The 17,381-nt window shown below is 30.6% G+C and overlaps 1 protein-coding gene across 1 annotated transcript; it reads right to left on the bottom strand.

Moving 5' to 3' along the window:
• Positions 1-11,720: 11,720 nt before the first annotated feature.
• On the bottom strand, positions 11,721-14,721 carry LOC142616929 (uncharacterized). The gene is made up of 5 exons (XM_075789670.1): positions 14,343-14,721; positions 14,035-14,244; positions 13,103-13,701; positions 12,538-12,982; positions 11,721-12,139 (listed from the first exon to the last, which is right to left on the bottom strand). Exons 1-5 carry the CDS (start codon positions 14,719-14,721, stop codon positions 11,721-11,723), a joined length of 2,052 nt encoding a protein of 683 aa, XP_075645785.1.
• Positions 14,722-17,381: the final 2,660 nt, after the last annotated feature.

Genomic DNA, 17,381 nt, shown 5'->3' with positions numbered 1-17,381 from the left:
CCTCAACTTTAAAAGCCATACATAATAGAAGCTTAACACTTATAGCTTGGATTTTTTTTCGCAGTTATGGCATGTAGTTATATATGATTTTGTAGTATTAGTTCTTACTCCATTGCATTTATAGCGATTATAGAGTTTTGCAACTTTGGGAATTGGTCGTTCTTGGTCTGGAGATTGCTAACTATGTATTTTAGGTCCATAAAGGTGTTCTATCAGGGAAAGCCACTTTCAGAAGCTCAGAAGTATCAAAACTCATTCATTTGATTTGTGGGATTTGGCTGAACCATTAGATATAAATTTACCTTGATTAACGATCATCAGAAAATCTTGTGGCTTCTTCAACATACAGCAAAAGTCATCAACACATATGCCTCTGCATATGTTGTATTAAATACACTACCTTAGACTTCTAGTTATGTACCTACACTTATTTTACATCACTAATGTCAAGGACCCAAGATCACAACCAATAACCTAGAGCCCTAGAGAACTCTACCTGCACCAAGAAAAAAAAAATCAACTTGAGTCGTTACTTTCTTTTTGACACTGAAATATTTGTTTCTCAGATTTTATATGTCATGAGCAGATTATGTGTTTGGCTTCAATCCTAGATCTATAGGATCCATTTGGATTTACAAAAATCTAGATATGGATTAATAGAAATTGTGTTTCTTTGTTTCAAAAAAAGAAGTTTCTTACTGATTTCTTTTTTAAAGAATTTAACTACACCATAAAAAATTTATAAAATAAAAAAACCCAAATCATTTTTTAAAGAATTTAACTACACAATAAAAAATTTATAAAATAAAAAACTCCAAATGAAGGTTCTCTTATTACCTTGACAGGTCGACCGTTTGGCTTGAGGCTGATCTTTTGGGTCGGACCTATATTCCTGGCATCATTCCAAATATTAAAAGACCACATAGAAACCCAAAATTCAAATTCATTTAATTTTGAAAATTTGCAGCAAAAATATTTGAGATGCTACTTTTAATGGAACAAAAAGGGAATCTTAGGGAATAGAAAAGGAACCTTGACAAAAAGGAGAGTTGGTTACCAACTTTTTTCTAATAAAGCAAGGAAGGAGTGGGAGATACCCTTTACATGTAAACAGTGGCCTTTCCTCCTAAGTTCAAACAATCCAACTGGCAGTCTTTTGGCGCATAGGTAATACTTTTCTCTCTTTTTTTTTCTTCCTAAAAGCGGAGATGAGAAAGAGAAATAGCATCACAATTTAGTTTTAGAGAAACAGAGTGAGATTTTAGGGACCGGTTGAAATCAATGTCATGCCAAGCATGGAGAACATCTTCGTAGTGGAATTGAGGCCCTTTGAAGTCATTCAAAAATCCTATAAGATTGAGATTCAAACACATAGTTTAGGAAAGATTGGTTTTTTGACCAAATGTATGGGAAACAGAGGAGATTGAGATGGAAATAAGAAGGGTTAGAACTCAGAATAGCAAGAGGTAAAAATAAATGACCTTGTGTAATTAAGGAGACGTTTGGTTTTCCTAAGAATGTGCTTGAAAGTTTAAGCGTTATTTTATAATCAATTGAAAACCTTTAAACATGATTTTAATCTTTTATAGTCAATTGAAAGAGAGGAGTGAGGTGTAATAACTTTTAACCAAAAAAAAAAAAAAAAGCTGGATGACTTACCACTTGGCAGAATCTCAAACTCTTCCGCATAAGGTCTCTGTTTTTATATATACTAGTGTTTAACCCGCGCAATGCGCGAGATCATTTTATGATGGTAAAATAGGGAAAGAATTGTTCATAAGAAGATGAAATATAATTTAAAACGTATATTAAAAGTTAAATTTTATGGATAAAGCTTATGTATAGTACCTTAGGTGCTGTTTCTTAGGTTACCTTCTTAAGATTTTGTCATGTGACTATTTAACTTAAAAAATACACTTCCATCAATGAGAAAAAAGCCACATCACAGAAACACAATCGAAATGCATAGTATTCTCTCATTGTAACACAGACATATATTTAGCTCCCTCTAGAGCTTTGGTGTGATTCCTAATTGACCAAGCCATCTGTTAAATCTAATGATTTTCTATTATATTTTAGGATGTGAATTTTTAAGTCAATTACCAATTTCTTGCTACCCAATCTTTGTAGCTCTAAGATAAATGTCTACTCATAAAAAATAATTAGTATCTGAGAAAGTAAATATATTCAAATAATTTAAGATAAATATTTGAAGTGAATATTTTATATCAAAATTTTTAGTTAAATAAATTTAATTAAATAAGTATGTAGCTAATGTATTAGAAATTATAAATTTTTAAATAAAAAATTTTAAAATAGTGCTCAAAATGTCAAATCCAAAATCAGAATTTAAAACTAATTTATCGTCACGAATTTAATATTTCTTAAATCTTAAGATTTCTCTCTCTCCATTTCTTTTATATGTATTATCTTTTTATTTTTTATTTTTTTTTGAAGAAAAGCAGTAATATATTTTTATCTAAAAATTCTTGGGACTTGCAAATGTCCACAAAGCAATTGGTTTTACAGAAGATTTACTCAATCTGTTTGTTGGGAAAGGTCCTTAAAAGATATTTCTTCGATAATTTTAAAATATAAATATTAAAAAAAGGAAAAGGTTGCAATGTTTGGTTGTTAAGTGAATTAATCATAAATTCCAGAATTTTGTTGCTAATATGCCAAATTCAAGACACATTAGTATCTAGATTGGCATGGCAATCAAATTGGATCATTTTGCAAACTTTAAACACACTATTAATTTAATCTTGCGAACCTATGTGGAAACTACAAAGTTGAAGTGCAGGTAGAAGCATGAACACAATTTTCCTCAAGGCATATATATATATATATATATATATATATATATATATATATATATATATATTCACACTCAAAAAATATCATATTCTTTATACCAGTACCCACATTTACTATTCCACACCATCCAACTGATTGCTTTCACATGTTAAAAACATCGGGAAAATAGCACTAAGTTGAAAATTCCATATGATCATTGACAGACAAATTTTAAAATGGTCTTTAACCATGATTAGATGTCCATATATTATTGGTGCAGTAGAATTTTTAGCAAATTAAAAGAAGTATCTGTAAATCAATCAAATCTTTGATACCCCTTTGCAGATTCAGCTTTGTGGTCATGCCACATTGGCTACTGCACACAATCTTTGAATGTATTCTACAATGTTAAACTCAAAGAATAAGAGGTGTCCTCCAACCAAACATGATCTACTAAATGAATTACAGGCAATTTTTATCAACTAAATAGCAATTACATTCACATTTCGAGATACACTTTTAAAACATTAACTATGCTCATACATTAGTTATGCTCCTGTTAAATTACAGCAGCTAGCATCACTGCTATATATTCTTGCATCAGCTTGGATCACAGCACCTGTGTTGCACCAACATCATGAGATAACACTAAAAGCTATACCAATCAGCAAAAGTGAGAGTACATATCCTATGTGTGGTAAGTACTAAGGGGCGTGCCACAGTGAAAACTTCTGCAGAAACAGTCAAGATTATAGTTTACTTGCCAAGTTAAAAAGGAAAAAACCGCTTCATTAATTAATAAAGATTTCAGTTTACTTGCCAAGTACAAATAGAGGCATCTTTGAATAAAAACATGGTGCTTTGGTTACCAACTGAAACTTGACCTCAATGGCTTGTATTTCACCTTCCTCATTCTTGAGTCGACCTCAAATATCCTAGAATTACTTTGACGCAAAATAACAATAATAGACAAAACAGAACCCAAAAAATTGGAAAAATAAAATGAGAAATCAGGTTACCTTTAATCTTGATTCAATAATTTTTTTGGCATAATGACTCCTAGAAATGTATTAAATAATTTAAAATATAAGTGACTGATGGGAAGCCAAAACTTTTTTTCTAATCAAAACATAGTCAGTAAGAAAATTGAGTCTTAAGAATGGAAAGTGGTCTCTACCATATTTAGATGTACCAAAATCAAGACTTCAAAATATGTTAATCCAGTAACAAAAATTAAATCCAAGCTCGTAATTATAGCATTTGGCAATCATAAGATCATAAAGCATTGTCTTCTTTTTTTCTTTTTTTTCTTTTTTTAAAATTTTAACTGTAATGTAAACTTCTAGTCATATCAAATTTAGGTATAAACAGCACTTCATGTGTGGGAATCACTATTTTTTTTTTTTTTTTTGTAAAGCATAAATCATGCATTTTCAACGCTTACAAAATATCACTAATAGAACTCAAAACCATCAAAAGCAAGACAATGTAATCATTGAGTTAGACTGAATTGGAAAACCTCACAAACACAAATAAGCCAACTTGATTACAAAACATAGCAGACAAAAAAAATCAAAGAGAACTCTATCTATTTGGCTATCGGAATACCTAGTGAATGTTACAAATCTAATATGATAATTAGTAAAGGAAATATGACAGTTGCAGTAACTTAACAGTACATTCAGTTTACTCTTCTAAAAAAAAAAACAATTAACAATACAATGAAATACATAAAGACTCGTAGAGTAAGGTAGTATATACATTAGAGTTCATTTTTTTTTTCTTCTTTGATGCAATTTGCTTAGTACCCTTTTGACATTTTTTAAGCATTTGGAGCGGCATTCTTTCAGGTCTTTCAACAGATGTTTCTCCTATTTCTATTTTTGGACTGGCTATGTACTTGTCCTTCCTTGATTTTCTTACAATTTCCTCCATTGTGTCCTGCAATAATTTGCATTCTTATGTATCGGTTTGATATATATAGTAAATTATGTGTAGACTAATGCTTGAATCATATAGTAAGCAAGGTGAAGTAAGAATGCTTTAATTACCTGATGTTCTTCAATTTTACGTGAGTCATTTTGTTTATGTGAAATTTTTGTCTCCAAAATCTTTGAAACCGTGTAATTTTCTTTTCCATACTTCAGATTATATTCATCAAGATGCAATTGGAACAAATATTCATTGCCAATTATTTTTTGAATCTCTTTTGGTAAAATATTCCCATCTAATTTCAAAATCTGTATGAACAAAGCATCATACAATTATCAAAATATGTATATAAAACAGACAATGGTGTGTGTGTGTGTGTGTGTGTACAACATTGGTAAGAAAGTATTAAAACTTCAATTTTTAGAAAATAAAGATATAGGACTGACATTTATATATGAAATTACCTCTTCTTGCATCTCTGCAAGTTCTTTTGCAGTTTTTGATATAATTTTCTTAGCTCCTTTGTCAAACAATATGAACGTTGTTGAACCGGTCTCATCTTGTACTTGACTTGTATTCTATAGCTATTTTAAATACAAAGTTGTTAGTAGAATATTATATATATTTTATGTGTGTTTGAGAATTTACAAAACATTCTTTTTTTTTAATTACCTTGGGACTGCAAATTTTGGCTGATTTTTACAACGTTCACACCATAGAACTCCTTTGACTTGTTTCACTTTCGTCTTGCATATAAGACATGCAACATAATACCATCCATATTTGTTGTTAATATTAATGATTTTGGCATTGCATGTTACCAGCAAGTCGTATAATTCAAAGTTTAGTCAGTTTATTAAATTATATCTTATTATGAAACACATAAACAGTTACTAATTATGATAAATTCATAAGGTAAGAGTATAGTTGATACCTTTTTCTCTGAGTTCCATTCCAAGACCTTTATTTCAGCAACTGTTTTTTTTATTATGTAAGGCAAGTTCTCCATCTTGAATTTTAGGTAGTCCCTTTGGTAGTATATCTTTTACGGTTATGTCCATTGTGGTATATCTAATAAAAAATTAGGTATAACTCATTAAAAAAATAACAGAACAATTTCTATATGTATATATATCAAAACAAACTGAAATAAACATTTCTTTCTTGAAGATATCTGCTAGTCTCTCTCTCTTTTTTTTAAAACTTCTACAACATCTATTTTATACAATTTTATGCTATCTATCATTTAAGGAATATCACTATGTAGGTACACCCTCGAAAAGAAAAAGTGTAATAATAGTTACTTGTTTCTAATTTCTGCAGCTTCTAGAATGTTTAAATTGACACATAGTTTTGTTGCAAAAGTGGATGATAGCTGATAGTCACCTACAAAAAAGTTGTAAAATTTATAAGCATTATAGATACATAAATATTATGTATTTGATAAATGAGTTAATCAATTGTTACCTCTGAAAGTTTTCACAATAGTTGAAGTGACTATTACAATAAATGGCCCTTTATTTTTTTTGTAGAAATCATCATCTATTTGTTGTGTAGTATTTACCCACAAAGTTGTTTGAACTAATTTGTTCTTGAAGTTGTATATGTAAATTTGAGTTATTTAAAAATTATAACATATGAATTTAAAAAAATGTATATATATCTTACTCTTCTAACAACAGTTGAATGTTTCTCATCTTTGTTGGACGTCCTCTTGTTTTGATCTCCTCAATGGCTCCAATGTAGTCCAATATGCCAATCACATCTGGTAAGAACACTTTTTTTTTTTTAAAGTAAGAGTCAGTATTAAGATATGAATTGCATTATTTTTTAGCTCTGTAAAAATAGATGCTTGGCTTGTAAAGCAATTAAAATTACCAGTCAAGTAAGTAGTGTCATAGCAACGGGAAGCTATTGTTCCATAATCAGCAAATTCAAATTGGGATTGAGGAATTGAATGATCAAATCCGTTGAATTTTGAGACCGAAGTTATAGAATTGAAAAGTATTTTGAGTTCGTTATGTACTGGACGATAGTTCCCTTTATTTTCTTCAACTAAGAAATTTATAATTGTATATATGCTCCCTTCATTTAGTTGTGGACGAAAACTTTGAGCAAGATTCTTTCTGATGCTTGCATGTATCAATGTTCCCTACGAACATTTTAAATGAATTATCCCTTAATCAATAGGAGCAGTACATAACAACCAATTTACATTGACTGGTTGCAAGTTTTAATAAAATAATATTAGTAAAATTTATTCTAAAAGGGAATCAATTATGAATTTACCTCTTTGTCAACCAATATCATATCAAGGCTGATCAGGTCATGGTTGTTTGCTATATTAATTGCATCCCACATTCGTAAAACTCTAACTTTCAGTTTTGAATTATCTCTGTCCCTTGATATTTTTCTTCAAAGTTGTGTACTCCATATTCATTTCAATTTGTATTATCTGCACAATTTAAACATCAATTAAATTTGTATATAATCATGGAGTAAAATCTATCATTTGCAACATAAGTGACAATCTAAATTATGTTTTTTATTCTTCATTTATGTTCTTATACCAATGACATACATGTCAATTTAATCCAAAATAAAGAATTAGGCTATTTCAATGTTTCAGTTTGATTTACGCAATAAAAATCTGTAAAACAAAAACAATATTTAATCAATACAACAATCAAATAAAAAGATCTCAAGAAATTGAAAAACTAAATGGAAAAATAGAGAAAAAAGTATCCAAACTTAATACTTATTGAGTAATGCAGCAAAACAGAATTTAATATACAGTAAATAATTCTAGGGAAACCATAATTTTAGTTTAAGGAAAACCATCAACAAATCTATACTCTTCAGTATTCGACAAAACATAAAGACATTCGGAAAAGAAAAGTGAAATCCTAATAAAAATATTTTTAATTGAAAAAAAAAAAGAGGAGAAAATTAGAACTCGTATGTTTTTCAATAGAGATAAAAGAAGAATCCTAGAAAATTAAACTCAATAGAGGGAAAATGAACTGTGAACAGTTATAAACAATTGGGAACGGTAATTGAATAGAAAAAAAGCATGCTCACCTTTTTAATAGTCTGTTGTTGCAGAGAAGTCTTCTAAATAGTTTGCTGTTGCAGTGAAGGAATGGCGGTTGAAACAATTGAGGGAGGGATTCTCTATTTGTGTGTGTGTGTGTTTGGCCGAATAAATGTACTGGTTGAAGATTTTATGTTGTGATTCGTCACATGAATAAGTGCACCACTTGAATGAGTGATTCATCAATTTTGGGCTTGATCAATTTATCCCAACGGGCCCAATTATGGTTCTCTTCCAAGGCTTAATTTACTTCAGTAAGAAAAAGTGTATCATGCAATCAATGACATTTTATTCCCATGAGTGAGGCTGGGCTTGAGATTGGCTTTAATTGTATATGATATTCCCACATAACTCCATAGGTCTCATGCTTATTAGATGAAATGGATTGGGTTTTTTTAGCTTAAGGTATGGGCCTACTCATATGAGAAATTGGGAATTGTAATAAACCCACAATAAGAATAAGGTTGCACACTCCATAATAAAGGTTGTTAAATGTAAAACACAATGTCTACACATAAAAGATAATTAGTATATGAGAAAGTAAATATATTCAAATAATTAAAGGTAAATATTTGAAGTGAATATTTTAAAATTAAAAGTCTTAGTTAAATAAATTTAATTAAATAAGTATGTAGCTAATGTATTAAAAATTTTAAATTTTAAAATAGTTAAAAAGCTTAAAGTTGAAAGTTAAAAGCTATTCCAATATTGTGGGCATTTTCATATATGTCAAAAGAATGGCTAAAGCAACCTTGCTTTGTTTAGTCCTTTGGTCCAACTTCACTCACATATATTGCAAATCTCAATGACTTACCCAAAATTTTCTTAATTGATGATGTGATGATACTAACAGACGATACGAATCAGATTTGTTCTTTTTTTTCATTCTGAAAATCCGATTGATTTTGTTGTTGGCAAGAAGATCAACTTCAATAATTTGTTGTTTAACATGACAAATAAGCTGAAAATATTTAACTTCTAAGCGTGAATCATGTTGCTAGCCATAAGTACATGGCTGGCATTATAGCAGGGATATTAGGTAATTTTTTATTTAATTAGGTGGTATATCTATTATTCAATATCTATGAGAGGTAGTGTTGTATTTGGTAAGGAACTGAAGGATGTGACTTCTTTGGGTATTGATAGCTTAATTCGATAATAGAAAATATTTTCCAATATAGTTTCAGAACAATAAAGAATTGTGTCTAAAAAGTCCTAGTTTTGATATATATTTAAATCATATTTTAGGTGAATTTTGTTCCATATCATCATTAGCTCCGAAACTGTACTTCTGATGCAGTCATTTTTTTTTAATTATCTGTTCCATACAGTAACTTTTCTAATTGTGTTCTTGATTGAATAAATGTTTTGTGCAGACATACTATGATATTACTTCAGATAGTTATCTTGATTTCATGAAGAACTGTGGCTAGGACTGGACCTCGGAAGGATACAATTATTACTACAAAAAACAATTATTTGAATGTAGTTACAGATCTTGTTGCCAAAGTCCATGTATTTGAGTGTGACTATGCTTTATTAATATGGAAAAACTTTTCCAGAGCCAAAATACGTACTGCAACAAATCATATATCTTACTTATTATCAAAAACACTCTTCAAATACAGGGAATGAAAAATGGATTTCAACTCTGATTTTTTTTTTCCCTTTATGTCAGGTGACTAAATTTCATAACTTCTATTAAACACAAACTGATATTAATAGAAAATGATGAAAAAGAGAGATAGGAATATGTGTTCATAACACCCAAATGAACTCACTGAAAGTTGTTCAAACACATACCCAACAGAAAGAATGGCCTAATATACAAACCTATCACCCACAATCACTCTTCAAAAACAATAGATAAGGTACGATGGAAAACAAAGATAATGCTTTCTCTTTTTTAGCGCTCCGCCTTCTTTTGAATAGTAATCAGTAAGTCATTGGTTCAAATCCAATAATAAGTAAAACAGGCTAAAACTCCTGTTTTTGCTAGCATGACAAAAACGAACCCCTTACTATTAAAAATACACTATAAATTATATAAAAAACAAAATAGAAGCTCTCCCCTTTTACAATGAAACATCTCTCATCACCCATGTATGAATAGTTCAAGGAAATCTCAATCATGATCTAGATGCATCAATATACTTCCTTAAAATACTGATGGATGAACTCATGGAACTCTATTAACTCATTCTATAACCCACTGGTAGATACTTTTTAAGCAGAAAATCAATCAGGCATACAGATCATGATAGCATTTTTCAATATCATAATTACAAAATCAAACGGTACTAAAATATTTTTATCAACCAATCCAAAGAAATATAAAAAGCAATACAGATTCTGTTAAGTTCAAATAGTAATATAATAATTGATAAGAAGTAAATCACAGCCCAAACTCTAGCCATGGTTTAATAGTTTAGGAAGTTGAAGACATGAAGTTTGGATTTTTTTTTTTCTTTTCAAGTGAGGGAGGGGAGAGATATGAACTCAGGTTCATCCAACGGGAAGACAGGACAGTTCCGCCAAGCTACAAAGCTCGTGGCTAACTTTGATTTAATTTGTTAGAAATATTAAACATAATTAGTTGAAGGCCAGTTACCTGTAAGTCTCTAAGGTCAATATTGTCATGGGCAGGCCAATTTGAAGGAACAATGCAGTCTTTAATTTTCAAAGTTGTTTCTGATGTAATATTTGTAAACTCTTTTATCCTCTCAACAGAAACCATTCGACTTTCCACAAAGCAGCTCATGTATATGGCCCAGAACAGCACAGAGTTCAAAAACAATCCATAGGAGAGAGATAAATCAACATGTTCTGCATGAAGTAAGAATAAATTACATAGTTCATTTTCCTTTTTTTACACCAAGATTTTCTCAAAATTAGTACTCTTCTTCTTACTACTAAATCTTAGATCTGTTACTAAATCTGAGATCTTTTAGATAGATAATCCATTCAAGTATTGTATTACTTCTATGCTCTTCACTTTTTACTCAAACTTGTTTTAATAACTCAGATTTAAACAATCACAGCAAAAACAAACCTAAACAAAGCATGACCATAAAGCTTTCTCCTTTTTTTTCTTTAAAAATAATTATGTCAAAGAAAATGTTAGGAATGTATAAGTTAATTAAACAAAATAGTTATGAATGGAATCAAAAAGAAAAATAGTTATGAAAGGTTAAGATGTAGATATGGAAAAAAAATTTAGATTTCTGTATCCTTTTTTTTTTTTTTTTTTTCTTTTGTTTAAAAAAAATTTTAAAACTTACCTATTAATCAACCGAGATCATAACAGTATTGATCAGATCATGGTTGTTAGCTAGGTCAACTCCATCTCACATTCACTGATATCTGCTTCAAAGTTTTCTACTTCATTGCGATATGAAACTGAAATATTAGAACATTTTAAACATTAGTAAAGTTTATATATAATAATGGAGAAAAACCTATTGTTTACAATATAAGTGACAATCTAGTTTACATTATCAACAATTTGAAATAATTTTAATAAACAGTATGTGTTACCTTTAGGCAAATTATCGAATATTTCTTTGTAGACAATATTTTTTGTATGAAAACGATCACCATTATCGTTTCCTACAATGAGTATCCTGAGACCATCTTTACTTGTAACTTTGGATACAGCAACATATAACTGTCCATGACTGAAAACTGGTCTATCTAAATAAAATCCAACACGTTGCAGAGATTGACCTTGGCTCTTATTAATTGTCATAGCAAAGCAAACAGATACTGGAATCTGCCTTCTTTTTAGTACAAAAGGCCATTTGGAATTAGAAGGGGATAAGACTATTCTTGGAATAAACACTTTTTCTCCAATATGAGTTCCCGATATTATTTGAGCCTCCAAAACCCATTTTGATAATTAAGTGACCAAAAGTCTAGTACCATTACAAAGTCCATTACTTTGGTTTAAATTTCGAAGTAACATTATTGGCAGACCTACTTTCAATCTGAGTTTATGATTTGGAATACCAGGGAACTTCAATGAATTGAGAAATTCTATTGGATACATGAAATCTTGGTCTAGAATGTTGCTTGAAGCTTTACATAATGAATCTGCCCTAAGATATGTCTCTTCATCAACATTAATAAGATCAATCATGTAACCATTTATGTCTTCAACTATTTCATTTGTTGGAGCTAAAATTGCTCTCTCCTCTAAATACTTGGAATTGTTGAATTTTGTATCAAAGTCAGGATAGGCAGCTTTAATAATATCCTTGAAAGGATGAACACCAGGTTGAATTAGTAAATCATGTGGTATTTCAATCAATGCTTCACCTTCACTATTACTAAGTTCACCATCACCAATTTTCAATATCTATTCAGCAAATTCCCTTGCTGCAATATCACCAGGATTTTGTGACAACCTCATATTTATTGTTAGAATGAAAACTTTGCAACTATTCCATAATGATGACTTTTTAATTGATGCTTCAACCATTTGTTCTCTTCGTCCTTTAGATATCACTGGTAATATTTGTCTAAAATCACCACCAAGAACAATAGTTTTCCTCCAAAAGGTGTCTCCCCACTATTTGAGTTCAAAAAACGCAATATATCTCTTAATGACCGATCAACAACTTCAAAACAATTTCGGTGTGCCATAGGAGCTTCATCCCAAACTATAAGACTTGCTTTTGTCATAAGTTTTGCAATTTATGAACCTTGTTTAATACCGCAAGTTGAATTGTCTGTTAGATTTATTGGTATTTGAAATCTTGAATGAGCTGTTCTCCCTCCAGGCAACAGTAATGCAACAATGCTAGATGATGCAATTGCAATGACAATTTTACCTTCTGAGCGCAATTGGCATATAATGGTTTTCCAGAGATAAGTCTTTCCAGTTCCTCCATGCCCATAAACAAAATAGAAACCACCTTTATTCTCTGAAACAGAATCAATTACTTCATCATATATATTTCTTTGATCAATATTAAGACTAGCAAGAAGTTTAATATGTTCTGCTGCCAAAGAGTTTCTATCATAATCCAATTCTTCTTGTAATACTCTATTGTTACTTTGTCTAAGAAGTAATGTATTTGGATATGGTATTGTTTCAAAATCATGCAAAGACCTGCCACTCTTTATCAAAATCTGTTCAATTTCACATAGTGCATAGTTCTATAATTGGAAGTCATCAAGATGTAGGTTGTCATATCGTAAAACTGTTCTTTGATGATGCAGAATGTCCTCATATAACAACTGCCAATTTGAAATCCATAATTTATATGGGTCTGCAACCTCACAAAAAATCAACATTGTAACAAAAAGTTCTCGCAGTTGTTTTCCTGAAGCCCAGTACGATGCATGATTCAAAGCTTCGTGCCACTCTTTATCATCATCAAGCAAACCAAGTGCATAACATGTTGATCTGAAAGTTGGATACACAACATTATTTATAGTTCTCATTTCCTCAAGTGATCTAGGTCCTTTAATAACATTGAGTAGCATCCGCAAATAAAACCGTTCTCCACTTGCAGGATGAGCATAATAAATACGCCCAATACATCTTCCATATTTTCTTAATTTCCATTCTTTGTCTTTTTGATGCCAAACCCATTTAGTAGGAAATTTAGAATAAGTCAATTCCCTTGCTTCTTTATACAGTGCATTCGCTTTCATCCACACTGTAAATTTGCTTTTTCCGATATCTAGCTTGTTCACAGCATTATTTAAATAATCAGTATCTTTAAAAACAACTGGTTGCTCGTCCTCATTGTGAAGACTGAATCTTTGAACAGCAAGCTCTCGATGGTGAATTGCAAATTCGAATATCCTCCAACAGGCCTCTATGGCAGACACATATCTACAATTTAAATATGTCTTAACTTCATCAGTATCTGTCATATGCTACATTCCAGTAGAACAATCAATATGTAAATTTTCTTCAAGAATCAAAGTTGCACGATCAGGTCTTTTTGTTATATATTTAAATAAGTACTTGATAGATCTTGAACAATTACACCACTCGACATTTATGTGTGCTTGAAATTTCACCAATAACTCAATATTGTATGGAACTATGAATTGATTATCAAGTTTGACTTCATTTCTTTCAACAAATCTTTCATTATTCCTTCTTCTATATATTGGGAAACCATCTTCATCAACAGTGGTTTGCGAACAAATTTTTTTAGGGAAGTGCTTTGTACATTTGTTTTCAATCATACAACCTGCGCTTGAATTAATAGAGCTGCAAGGACCATCAACCATATATTGTTTGACAGCTTCATAAACTAAAGGTTCTTCATTCAAATCTGGAATTTCTGCTGAAATTATTCTGTCAATTTCTGCTGCTGTAGGATGCTTGTCATCATGATGTAGAAAAAGTAAAATGTGTGCATGAGGTAACCCTTTCTTTTGATATTCAACAATGTAGACAACTGCCACCAAACAGTAAGTTAGTTACATTTATTTAGATTAACTATTAAGCCAAGTAAAGAAGAAGGAAAAAATATTTAAAATATAAAGTTTAGAATACCTACAATTACTTTCCCAAAGTGTTGACCATGCTTTAAATCAGTTAAGAGTTGATCAAGCTTTATCTTGAACACTCTTGCAACCACATCAGGCCGATCTTCTACTTTCTGTCCAGGTTTCCTAGATAGGAAAAGATCAATTTCTGGCCATCTTGTGTTGCAAGTGAAGGTAATAAATAGGTCCAGATAACCTGCCCATCTACAGATCACCATTGCATCTTGATAGTTTTCAATTATATACCTTGGACTTCTAGTGAAACTTGAAGGTAGAACAAATCTCTTGCCTGCAGATGCAGGGGTGGTATCTCCTCTCATAACTGCATCTTTCAATCCTTTATACAATTCTATCCTTAATTTGTCTTGGTTCTCTTTTACCCACATAAGCCGGATTTCTTCAATACATGTGTAGGCATCTACAACAAATTGTCGAAACAATCTACCACCCTATACCAAAGTATGTCCCTCATGTTCACGTTCTTGCAATCGATATGCATAGTATTCTTTCATTGTAACAGAATCAGTTGTATTAGATTTGATTCCATCTACATTACTATACAAAATGCCGAGCCTAAAACCATCCTCGCCATATGGGAACAGAAGGGGATATTGTAATGCCATGTATGAAGGATGCAGCACATTAATACGTTGTAACCCTCCTTCTTTTAACTCAACAATAATATCACGATGTGCATTCTCAGCACCAATATCACCAATGATAGTTGCTGCAATTTCTAAACATGTAGGCAGGTTATATTCTCTTCCATTTGTAGTTCGGGAGCCAATAAGGTGTAATCTTAAACGGTGAACATCAGTATCAAAGAAACGGTCTCTAGACATCTGAAATATTTTCACCAAAGTGTTTGATTCATCAAACATTTGGACCAATGCATCAACAATAGATGGATCAAGGTCACTATTAATTTCACCATTGCTAAAGACGTTCATTCTATTTTCAACTTCATTTTCAGTATCATAGAAATATAATTGTGCAAATTGTGGATCCTGACCATCATTAGGAAGAAGAGTTCCAATTCTATGATGGTTTTGGCCATTAAGTTTGAAAATGTAAGGGTGTTTTCCATTGTTAATTCTACTATCTACTTTACCACCCATAGATGTCATTGCGAACATTGCATTATATCTTCTGATTAGAGTTCTGAACATTTTAGATCGTTGACTACCAAGAGGATCTAAAAGCTCATCAATAAGAGGAGGTGCTTTCCTAAGCAAAGGTAACTTAACCTTACCCTGCATACAACAGAGAGAGAATTTTGGGTTCCTAGGCCTCTTAGATTTGACTGTTCTCTCTTCATACCATAAAATTGAACCGCAATGCACACATACATAAGAAGGCGAGCCAAAATTCCAAGGTTCAGTAAATTTTCCTGTATGAATTTTAAAATATGAGAACAACAATAATGATGTAAACAAAAATTAATATAATTTTTTTTTTCCTTGTAGATTTAAGTTAAGTCATTTACTTGGAAATTCTTCGTAACCACTCTCATTTTCTGATTGTTGGAATTGTTGAGGTATATCACAATTATTGAATCCATCTTCTACCAAAGTATCATCTGTACTTATGTTCAATCTAGTTTCTTCATATGAATGATTCATGCCAACATCAATATCTAATAATCAAATGTGAATTGAAAGTTTTATTTTCAAATTTTTATGAAGAACTGTTTAAAAAATTTATAAGTATAAAGTAGCAGAAAGAGAAACGAACCTCTTGGCGCATAAAAATCCATATTTGTACCAGGTGAGTGCATCATAGAGCAGTCATGTGTTAATGTTGTTCTATCTCTCTTGTTTTTTTTTTTCCCTCTTTTCAGCAGTGACCATTCCCCTGGATTTCCTAGCCTGGGTAAGTTTATTTTGTAAACTGTTTTTCCTTTCATACCTTTTTCTGCTGGATCACCTCTCAAACATTAGCATCCGTCTTTTTAATCGCGCTTGTCTTGCATTTTCCATTTTTATTTTCAAACAGTCATAAATGAGCTGCTATAAACTGAGATCCTATAAAACATGTGATAGTGTGTTATATAATTAATTATAATTATTTAAAATTCAGAAAACATGGCAATAAGAATCAAGATTGATTACACTAAAGTTCCTCAAATTTTTTAGAGTTTACTTCTAAATTACACAGAGATAGATTAGATTATACACACATCCAAGTAATGGAATTCATGGCTTTTCACCCACTATTAATTTAATCTTCTATTCATAAAATAAATAAATAAAATTAAAGCATCTATAAACACTCAATCCAAAACACTAAGATACACACAATAAAAATAAAATGAATAAACAAAATAAACAAAGCCGTACAAAAATTAAAAGAAACAATGTCTAATAAGCACCAGTACAAAGCTTAAAAAAACAAAGGCTAATAAGCATTCTAGTAAATCAAAGGCATATATCAATAACGAAATAATAGTAAAATTAATTATCAAGAAGAAAAACAACAAAAGTGATCAGAGAAAATGCAGTTCAATCTGCAAAAACTCAGTAATTAACATTTAAAACCAATAATTTTACTTACTAAAAATTACAAAATAACTTTACTTCTCAAACATTCAGTTCTTAAACCATCCATCTTAAAAATATGGCTACTAACAAAACATAGAATACAAAACATCGGTGATTAGAGATGGCATCACAAAAAAGGTTCTAATAGCCATATATAAAAGAAAAGCCAATAGGAAATAACAAAAAACTATTTTAAAAGAGAACAAAGTAAAAGCATTGTTAAATATTATGTGAACATGGAACATTTTATGAATCATATACTTATTTAGAGCAGCCCAAAACATGAAAACCTATAAACATTGAAAAAATAATGGTAAAAAATCAACCATTATTTAACGACAAATATGTTTTTTCCTACACATATTCAAAAGCTAAAACCCATGATGCCACCAAAAAAAAACTTTGAATTATGTTAAATCAAGAAGAAAGCATCTAAATAAAGAGTATAACACATCAAGTAACAAAATGCTGACCATGGGTGTAGGTGCAGGAGAAAAGAAGCGAAA

Source organism: Castanea sativa, chromosome 11, assembly GCF_040712315.1.
Source record: "Castanea sativa cultivar Marrone di Chiusa Pesio chromosome 11, ASM4071231v1".
Taxonomy (NCBI): Eukaryota; Viridiplantae; Streptophyta; class Magnoliopsida; order Fagales; family Fagaceae; genus Castanea; species Castanea sativa.
Note: the sequence above shows the minus strand (reverse complement) of the source record. Positions and strands in the feature narration are given on the sequence as shown.